Here is an 11,043-nt window from a genome sequence, read left to right as displayed (position 1 = left end):
GCTGGTCTACACTTAAAAATTAGTTCAACCTAGCTAGGTCACTCAGGGCTGTGAAAAATTTCACATCCTGTGCAACATAGTTAGGTCGACCTAATCCCTAATGTAGAGGCAGCTAGTTGACAGAAGAATTATTCTGTCCACCTAGCTACTGCCTCTCCGAGAGGTGGATGAATCTACATAGATGGAAAAACCCCTTCCATGGACATAGGAAGCATCTATGCCACTACACTACCATCGTTGTGATGCCACAGTGGGCCTTAGTGAAGGTCACCCATGAAGTCTGATGGAACAAGAAATTGAATCTGGGTCTCAAGTTCCAGGCTAGCACTCTACCCACTGGACCACCCTTTCTCCCACTGTCACGGCAGCTTTGCCACAGTAGAGTTAACAGTAGGTATTTCCACATTAGAATCAGTCTTTGGAAAACATTGATGGCTGTTTCTATTAAAATACCAGTGAAGAGCTAATGGGAAGAAATTAAAGCAACGTTGTGAAAAGTGAAGAATTGTGCAAAACGTAGCCCTATGTTCCAGTATAACCACTGAACAAATCCTAGGGGTTGTGATTTGGGTATATGCTAATTGTTACACATGTCCTAGATGGTTACAGAATAGCTAATAACCTAGATTCATAGACTTAAGGTCAGAAGGGACCATTATGGTCATGTAGTCTGACCTCCTGCACAGCGCAGGCCACAGAATCTCACCCACCCACTCCTGTAACAAATCCCTAACCTATGTCTGATTTATTGAAGTCCTCAAATCGTGGTTTAAAGACCTCAAGGTGCAGAGAATCCTCCAGCAAGTGACCCGTGCCCCATGCTGCAGAGGAAGGCAAAAAACCTCCAGGGCCTCTGCCAATCTTCCCTGGAGGAAAATTCCTTCCCGACCCCAAATATGGCGATCAGTAGAACCCCGAGCATGTGGGCAAGACTCACCAGCCAGCACCCAGGAAAGAATTCTCTGTAGTAACTCAGATCCCACCCCATCTAACATCCCATCACAGACCATTGGGCATATTTACCTGCTAATAATCAAAGATGAATTAATTGCCAAAATGAGGCTATCCCATCATACCATCCCCTCCATAAACTTATCAAGCTGTCTTGAAGCCAGATATGTCTTTTGCCCCCACTACTCCCCTTGGAAGGCTGTTCCAGAACTTCACTCCTGTAACGGTTAAAAACCTTCGTCTAATTTCAAGTCTAAACTTCCTAATGTCCAGTTTATATCCATTTGTTCTTGTGTCCACATTGGTACTAAGCTTGAATAATTCCTCTCCCTCCCTGGTATTTATCCCTCTGATATATTTATAAAGAGCAATCATATCTCCCCTCAGCCTGCTTTTGGTTAGGCTAAACAAGCCAAGCTCTTTCAGTCTCCTTTCATAAGACAGGTTTTCCATTCCTCGGATCATCCTAGTAGCCCTTCTCTGTACCTGTTCGTTTGAATTCATCCTTCTTAAACATGGGAGACCAGAACTGCACACAGTATTCCAGATGAGGTCTCACCAGTGCCTTGTATAACAATACTAACACCTCCTTATCTTTACTGGAAATACCTCGCCTGATGCATCCTAAAACCACATTAGCTTTTTTTAACAGCCATATCACATTGGTGGCTCATAGTCATCCTGTGATCAACCAATACTCCGAGTCCTTCTCCTCCTCTGTTACTTCCAACTGATGTGTCCCCAATTTATAACCAAAATTCTTGTTATTAATCCCTAAATGCATGACCTTGCACTTTTCACTATTAAATTTCATCCTGTTACTATTACTCCAGTTTACAAGGTCATCCAGATCTTCCTGTATGATATCCCGGTCCTTCTCTGTGTTAGCAACACCTCCCAGCTTTGTGTCATCCGCAAACTTTATTAGCACGTTCCCACTTTTTATGCCAAGGTCAGCAATAAAAAGATTAAATAAGATTGGTCCCAAAACTGATCCCTGAGGAACTCCACTAGTAAGCTCCTTCCAGCCTGACAGTTCACCTTTCAGTATGAACCTGGGAGATAGTTCTTTCAATTGTACCTCTGCAGCTGTCAATCTTTCCCATTGATGACCTAGAAAGCTCTGATAAACTGCTACTGTTGCAGTAGACCAAATAGATGCCTTCAGTATGCATTTCAATTACCATTAAAATGGACAAAACACAAAAATCATTTACCTGATTTTTTTTTTTTTTTTAATAACTACAACAGGGAAAAGTCAATTCTTCAACAGATAGGCAATTTCATTCCTCCCCACAGTCCTTAGTTTCTCTTGTTTGTACATGCTTTTTCTACATCGATCGGAGAGAAAAAATTAAGATTAAGAAAATGGTCCTGTAAAACAAATAGCCTAGTGGACAATTGTAGTAACAGAAAATACATTTAACTTTAAGCAACTAGATTTTAAGTTAGTGTCTCTTTAAATAGTTTCCAGAAGTTGTTTACCTAATAACATGATTTTATTCAGTATAAAATTCTGCCCACACAGGACAAGTGTTTATCTGGTCACTAGACATTCCTAGAATTCTGAAGTATTTGAGGCCAGAGCTACACCTTTTAGGAGAGTAGTGGAAGTAAATTTTGAAGTATGACGTATTTTAGAATAGAATTTAACCATGAATATTTCTTATTTGTCTGAGCCTTTAAAAAGAATGCAAAAACATTAGCACTTACACAGGTTTTACATTCTGCAGGGCAGGGGTTGTCTCTGGCTTCATACAGAGACAACTATTCACACTTTAACCGACACCCTGGATTTGTACAAAAAGACAGTTCTCTACTCCAATAATCCTGTGTTTCAAGTATGATTTTTTGTAAAGTAGCTTCATCAATGCTACATTTTTTCCATAGCAAATTGCTATAAAATATATTTGAGGATTTTAACAGCTATTTACTATTAACTTGGGTATGCAACATAATAGGTACTGTAATCCAGAAGCACATGAAAAGTGAGCAGCAGTAACTAACTCATTTCTCATTGCTGGTTTAGGGCCTGCTCTCGTGATGTGTTGAGCACTGCCAACTCATAGCAAGGTAAATTGCTCAGGCAGTTACTTATTGTTGTGTAAGACCCTAAGTGATATATATACAGACATTACCTTAATATTTGTAAATATTACAACACAAAGACAGACACTAATTGTATATTAAACTGGAACTTTATTTGATTACTGACAGTTTATGCTTTTTTTGAAGATTGCTTCTGGAGCTTCTTTACTTCATGCTTGATGATCCTGTTCCTCTGTAAATTAAAGAAATAATTTTGTAACATTAAGTCTAATAAGAGCAGCAAATGAACAATCTATATACATCTGTGCTACTCATGACTTTCTGGGTTTTCAAATTCTCTCCTTTTTAGCATAATCACTCTTTGGTCGGCAGATGTAGGTTTTACTGAAATCGCAGAAAGATATCACATCACTATATATAGTGGTGTGACATATTTCAGACACTTCGATGGCCCAAGTGGCAAAGGACTGCTGTCAGACTGGTAGCCTACTTGTAGTGCCCTGCTACAAGTCTGAGTGAGACTCCTACTCAGTTTATTTTTGCACAGTTTGGCAGCATTGCTATTAAAGCAATGTGTGGCTCTGAGAAAAAGAGGGAAAGTAGTGTTTCATATTGTCAACAGCAATCCCTCACAAAGGATCAATGAACTTTGGAGACAACTTCAGTTCTCAACCGTAGAGATGTCTGGTACATAGCCTTGAAGACTAGCATGGAGTTAAAGGAGAGAAATATAGACTGAACTTGAATTAAGTGTTTAAAAAGAAAAATAGCGATGAACAAGCATCAGCTAACTCAAAGGGCAAATTTATATTGCTTCTCTAGTTTTCTGCAAGTCTGAGTCCAAAATGAACAGAAAAATTAGTATAAGGAATTATGTATTTGAATCTGATTCAGAATAAAGAGCTAGATTTGCTTTTAAAACACCACAAATCAACTATCCAAAGACAGCTATACATGTAACCACTTACCATTTTCTTTGCCTTCATGACCTTGTAGCGATCAAAATCTGTCATCTTGGCTTTCTGTTGAAGAAAATTTGCACTTCAGTTAAAAGTTAACTAAAATCTTCCGTGTTTAATTCCTTAAACAGTTAAATGTAACATTGCAAAAATAAATATATTTTGTGCTTTTCAGCCAGACAACGCAAAAGAACTTTGCAAACCACCACTAAAATGAATTTACAAATCAGCGTACATGCCATTTATCTCCATAGCTGGGACTGTCTGATGATGCAGAGAACAGACAAAAAACATTTTGTAGAGATGGCAAAGCAGAAAAATAGATGATTAAATTTAGTGGTAAAACCATTTGATTTTCAACAACACAATTTACATTACAACTTGACAACCCATGTTTTCTCTGCCTTTAGTCTTACTCTGCAACATTAATCTCAATTTTTCTACTAGATTATATCTGATAACTTTAGTAACATGCTAAGTGCAGAGTATTTTATATCACACTGAAGATCAAACATACCTTTTCTCTGGCTTCAATCTTCTTTGCCCACCTTGTACCTGTCCATTTTTCATTAATATTTTCTTTCTCCCAGGCAACTCGCACATGCTTCTGACGAGCACTGCATTTAAACAAACAATGTCATATATCAACATTATTTGCATTATCATCATACACAAATCAACTCCTTCAGTGCTGCTCCAGCTTTCAATTTTAAGTAAGTGAAGTCAAATACCAAGTAGACAGGTTACATCGTTAGTACATGTCAAAGGTGTTAAACACAGAGCAAATTTAATCAAAGTCCTGTAAAAGTATACTAAAACTTCCTTCTTGTGTTGGCAGTTAGGATTGAAGGGAGGGGCAATCTAGAAAGATACACTGGGATACTATTCTCTTGGCATTCATCTAAAATGGTTAGTAAAAAACAGAAGTTATGAGTTCAAAGTTATGGAAGCTTTTATCAGCATAGTAGGTCTCATAGTAGTACCCAATAGTGATTGTGGCTTAGTGATTTTATAGATCACAGAAGCTGGAGAGAAAAGACTTGGAATTCAATCCAACTACAAATAGGGTATATAGTTCTTCAAATAAAGAACATATTGAATACTTCACTTTGAATATGTAGCCATAGTCTATTGTTTAGGAGACAACGCATGAAGTTATGCATTACTGTAATTCATTTATAACTTTTCCTTGTAAGTAATACGGGCTAGTATCTGCCTCAGTCAATTCTGCTACTTGTCAATCACACTGTCAATACTCATAGCAATGAATCCAATACATTTAACCATGATTATATGATCTGCTAGGTCTTAACAGCACACACATCATTAAATCACTTAGTACATTATGAAAGATGATTAGACTTTGGGGATAACTTAAGAAAACACCTATACATCCATATGATCTTTTCTAAAATTTAGAAACAAAATTACAAAAAGACCATGTAAATTAGCTTCACATTAAGTCAAGTTTAAACAGCCAAAAGGAAAGACAACTCACCTGTGTGGGAATTTGAGTACAAAATCGGTTAGCTGCATGCACTTGAAGGGCATAGCCTGCCTTCTTACACCACTGCAGGGGCCGTCAACTAGCGCCTAGAACAAGAGTGATTGAATGGATTCACTAACATTTTTCCAATATACTATGACAGACTACAGAAAGTTACTTTCAAATGAAGAAAGTGTTACAAACTGGAGGAGAGCACTATGCATTTGGAACACTGGAGAACATAACAAGAGTGGAGTACACTACCCAAACTCTATGGCAAGATCAACTAGCATTTATTTAAAGCATTGTTTCCCCAACACAGAAGGCCAAGGGAGACGCATGTTCTCGCACAGGTGCAACTAAAGATGCAGAAAACTTCTGTGCAACTTCCCCCTCCCTAATGCAAGTAGGAACAGTTCATATATATAGGACTACAGGCTCAGTCAGGTGAGCAGGGAGACTCAGGAAGCAAAACGTTAACGAAAATGAGTACAAATAAGAGACCGGAAAAATTAAACAAACAAACAAAAAAGAACAGAAACTGTGATGAGATGAGTTTGGAGATAGTGTCCCTCTGTCAATCACAAGAATCCAATACAGGTATTCAGCTCCTTTTAGAAAGATATGAACGCAAGAATGGCCATACAGGCCCAGACCAATGGTCCATCTAGCCCAGTATCCTGTCTTCCGACAGTGGCCAATGCCAGGTACTTCAGAGGGAATGAACAGAACAGGGCAATTTATCGAGCGATCCATCCCGTCCATCAGAAGCTGACCGAAACTAGGGACACCCAGAGCATGGGGTTGCATCCCTGACCGTCTTGGCAAATAGCCATTGATATTTTCCATGGAACTTATCTAGAGTTCTTTTTTTAACCCAGTTATACTTTTGACCTTCACAACATCTCCTGGCAACGAGTTCCACAGGTTGACTGTACATTGTGTGAAGTAGTATGTTCTTATGATCCATTCCCTAATCATTTTTCTTGCCTTTTGATTACTTTTTCCAATTCTAATATATCTTTTTTGAGATGGGGCAACCAGAACTGCATTGTATTCAAGGTGTGGGTGTATCATGCATTTATATAGCAACATGATATTTACTGTCTTATTATCTATCCCTTTCCTTGCGGTTCCTAACATTGTTAGCTTTTTTGACTGCCACTGCACACTGAGTGGATGTTTTCCATCCAAGAACTATCCACAATGATTCCAAGCTCTCTTTCCTGAGTGGTAACAGCTAATTTAGACCCCATCATTTTGTATGTATAGTTAGGACTATGTTTATTGTATTTATCATTCAATTTCATCTGTCATTTTGTAGCCCAGTTTTGAGACCCCTTTGTAACTCCTCGCAGTCTGCTTTGCACTTAACTATCTCACTACAGATCCCTGGGAGACATCACTATTTACCTCTCTCCATGCTGAAAACTATCCATTTATTCCTATCCTTTGTTTCCTGTTTTTTAACCAGTTACTGATCCACTAGAGCAGGGGTCGGCAACCTTTCAGAAATGGTGTGCCGAGTCTTCATTTATTCACTCTGATTTAAGATTTCGCGTGCCAGTAATACATTTTAATGTTTTTAGAAGGTCTCTTTCTATGAGTCTGTAATATATAACTAAACTATTGTATGTAAAGTAAATAAGGTTTTTAAAATGTTTAAGAAGCTTAATTTAAATTAAAATGCAGAGCCCCCCAGACCGGTGGCCAGGACCTGGGCAGTGTGAGTGCCACTGAAAATCAGCTTGTGTGCCGCCTTTGGCACACATGCCATAGGTTGCCTACCCCTGCATTAGAGGGCCTTCCTTCTTATCCTTACTATTGATCCTGAGAGGGGAAACAAGAGTTTCCGTACAAAGATTAATTGTAAAGCATGCAGTACACATGAGTATTTGTATTCCATTTTCCTTAACACTGTAAGCCCCTTGGAAAAATTGATATATGGAAAACTGAAGTATTTTAATATTGTACAAAAAATACCTTTAAAATAGAGAATGAAAAAATCGGGGAGAGGAAAAGACTACAGGTCTCTGAGCTTACCCTGTTCTGGTCAATAACATCCACAATTGCCACCAGCTTGCCAGCATGTGGCCCAAAGGAGATATAGGCAACTCGGCCAATCTCAACGTAACGTTTGAACACCTGGAAGAAATGTTTTACTGAAATTAAGAGTCTGAATAAAAGTAGTATGACCAAAACCAGGAATCGCTATCTACAAAACCTTCAATTGCAGGGGCCGTTTTGCCCCATGGCCTGGGATAGGAGATCTAGCACTTTCAGACCAGTTTCAGTTTAGATTTCAGAATCTGCAGCTATTCCTTCTTGTCTTGTGTTTCTGTTTTGTACATCCCATTTGAAAATCCTTCTTGTCAGAGGTAGGCTCAGGTAAGAGAGAGGGGCCCCTACAGGAGAAGGGAAACCAGGGGACAGACAAACGGCGCCCACAATTTCACTTGCATTTCGGTCAGGAGTCAATGGTACTCCAAGCAAACTGCATCCCCTATTCCCCTGCCCTGCTAGGAAGGGAATCTATACTATCCCTAGGGATGGGAGGCAAGCACTGGTCTGCGCGGGGGTGGGACCAGCTCGGCGGCAGCCCCCACACGAAGGGTCGGAGGTGGAATATGCCCCTCAGAGCTCACGGCTGGATGTGCGGGGGGGGGAGGGAGGTATCTGGCTATAAACTCAGTGCTGACGGTGCCGGTAGGAGGTGGCGCGGGAGACGCACGCTCGCTCCCCGCGTTACGGGCTGGGGGGGACGGACCCATTTCAGCTTGGGGGGAGGGAGGTTTGTGCAAAATGTGGCAACGGCAGCCCGGCTAGGGTGACCAGACAGCAACTGTGAAAAATCGGGACGGAGGTGGGGGGTAATAGGCTTCGATATAAGAAAAAGCCTCAAATATCGGGACTGTCCCTATAAAATCGGGACATCTGGTCACCCTAAGCCCGGCCCTGCGGTTCACCCGACCACCGGCCCCGCCAACGGACCGGAGCTTTGGGCTCCCCTCGGTGGGGGGGGGGGCAGCAGGCACCAGTGGAGACGTGGCCGAGCCCCGCGCCGCAGAACACGTTCCCGGAGCGGGGTGGCCCCCGCCCTGCCCTGCCACGGGGGCTCCCGCCCGGGGTCCCCGCGCCCCGGCCCCGCTCCGGTCATTGGGAGGAGGCGGCTCAGCGCCCTGCCGGGGCCCACTCCCGCCGCGCCGGGCTGGCGGGTGAGGGATTCCCGGGCTGGTGGCGGAGGCCGCGGCCGCACGCACTCACCATGATGGCCGCCCGCGAGCAGAAAGGAGCGAGCGGCTTCCGCTGAGCCCGGACGCCGCTTCCGATTCCCTACTGCGCATGCGCCCGCGCTGGAGAAGGTGGGTGCAAGCTCGCGCTCCAGATGCGCATGCTCCTGCGAGGGCGAGGACGACAGGAGGTGGGGAGAGTTGCCTTACTAAGTGCGCATGCGCACCAGGCGGTTCCGGTGGGTGTCGCAGGGAATCGTTTCCGCCCCTCCTCCAATAGGCATGCCTGCCAAACAATCGCGGTGGGCGGGTCAAGATTTTTACCTCATCCTTTGTACGCATGCGTGACAAGCATGCCGGGCATGGAAGGGGAGAGAATGTGGCCTCACCAAGGCGCATGCGTAGTCTCGGGAGTGTCTCGCGCGCTCCCCTACTGTAATCCGCATGCGTGAGAGGCTGTCGGCCTGGAAGCTGTGTGCGCGCGCCCTGCCGCCGAGCTGAACAGAGGGCGCGCGGGTCTGGCCGGGTCTGCGCTGGAGTTCGCAGAGCGGGGTGCGCGCAGAGCTGGTGCAGCGCATGCCCTGTAGTGATGTTGTACGGTACAGCCTGTACCAGCCCATGCATTTGCTGCACATGGGTAATGCGCGTTTTAAATGCCGTTGGCTTCTGTGGGGGTTTTCCCTTTGCAATGCGAGAGGATAATTGATCTTATTAGTCCTCCGTTAAACAAGTGTCTTTGCTTTCATTCACCAGTTATCTCAGCATGGAGTCAGCCCTGCCGAGAAACTGTCTGGTGCTTAGAAGAGAAAAGATTCCAAGCCAGATCCATAGTAGAAACAGAAGTTACCCAAAATCACAACCTCCTTTCTAATCCAGTAAGTTTGTACACTTGCTCAGCTCTGTGAATGGTAAGAATAACGATGACCAAGGTACTCCCAACACTGTAGCTCACCATGCATCAGTAGTGATGTTTGCCTTCCTTTCTGTAATTCCAGGAGGGTCTCTGGACCAAGGTACTATTTGTGAAGGTACGTGTGGAAGGAAGGCTGAGGAAAGCCACAATGGAGAAGTACTGAATCTTTCTATTGTAAAACAAAGTTTTTATAGAGCAGCCATACCTCAAGCCAAAGACTGAAAAAGGTGAGGACATTCTACAGGGCTTCCAGAGGGATAATGACATTGGCCATCTAAATCGTGCAAACTTGGCTGAGAATCAGAAGAAGGACGTCCTAGCAACTCGGAAGTTGCCACCTTCAAATTTCAGTTTCCTAAAACACTAATGGGCTCAGGGGCTAGTCAGAAATATCGTTGCTGCAGTGTGCAGCTCTTACACGAGTATAAATTTGCACATTACTCCAAACATCTGGATGGAGTGTTCTGTGAGTGTTCTTTAAACAGCAAGGAAGCAGTCTTGATTTCCATTCCCTTGAAAGACTGGTCAGATGGCAAGAAAATACTTGAGAGGCATAGCAAATCCAAAGAACATGTTCTTGCTATAGCAAAGTCAGATGAATTTGTTGCATTTGAGCACAAGAAAAAGTTTACATACTGCAATCAGCATGCTCTGAAACAAATAGTTAAAATTACCATCTTTTATGGAAGGCAGAACCTTTTAATGAGGGGACAAGTAATAAACACTAAGATTGTACATGTGCTTTCATGTAATATCACAGGACTGGACCCTAATTTGAAAGAGCAGCTTAGGTCTACACTACGAAATTAGGTCGAATTTATAGAAGCCGGTTTTATAGAAATCGGTTTTATACAGTCGATTGTGTGTGTCCCCACATAAAATGCTCTAAGTGCATTAAGTCGGCGGACCGCATCCACAGTACCGAGGCTAGCGTCGACTTGCGGAGCATTGCACTGTGAGTAGCTATTCCACAGTTCCCGCAGTCTCCGCCGCCCATTGGAATTCTGGGTTGAGATCCCAATGCCTGATGATGCAAAAACAGTGTCGCGGGGGATTCTGGGTACATGTCGTCAGGCCCCTCCCCCTCCGTCACAGCAACGGCAGACAATCGATTCGCGCCTTTTTACCTGGGTTACCTGTGCAGACAAGATACCACGGCAAGCCTGGAGCTCGCTCAGCTCAGCTCACCGTCACCATATGTCATCTGGGTGCCGGCAGACGTGGTACTGCATTGCTACACAGCAGCAGCTAATTGCCTTTTGGCAGTAGACGGTGCAGTATGACTGGTAGCCATCATCGGCTATCTGGGTGCTGGCAGACATGGGGCTGCATTGCTATACAGCAGCAGCTCCTTGCCTTTTGGCAGTGGATGGTGTATTACGATTGGTATCCATCATCGTCGTATTCCTCAGTGAGTTCGGTCAGAGGCACCTGGGCAGACATGTTTTGTCTCCT

The 11,043-nt window shown here is 43.3% G+C and overlaps 1 protein-coding gene across 1 annotated transcript; it reads right to left on the bottom strand.

The window, feature by feature from the left end:
* Window positions 1-3,130: 3,130 nt before the first annotated feature.
* RPL14 (ribosomal protein L14) lies at window positions 3,131-8,801 on the bottom strand. Its single transcript, XM_065397948.1, has 6 exons — window positions 8,710-8,801; window positions 7,489-7,590; window positions 5,458-5,552; window positions 4,477-4,576; window positions 3,969-4,022; window positions 3,131-3,232 (listed from the first exon to the last, which is right to left on the bottom strand). Exons 1-6 carry the CDS (start codon window positions 8,710-8,712, stop codon window positions 3,170-3,172), a joined length of 417 nt encoding a protein of 138 aa, XP_065254020.1. The 5' UTR covers window positions 8,713-8,801; the 3' UTR covers window positions 3,131-3,169.
* Window positions 8,802-11,043: the final 2,242 nt, after the last annotated feature.

Source organism: Emys orbicularis, chromosome 2, assembly GCF_028017835.1.
Source record: "Emys orbicularis isolate rEmyOrb1 chromosome 2, rEmyOrb1.hap1, whole genome shotgun sequence".
NCBI lineage: Eukaryota > Metazoa > Chordata > Testudines > Emydidae > Emys > Emys orbicularis.
Note: the sequence above shows the minus strand (reverse complement) of the source record. Positions and strands in the feature narration are given on the sequence as shown.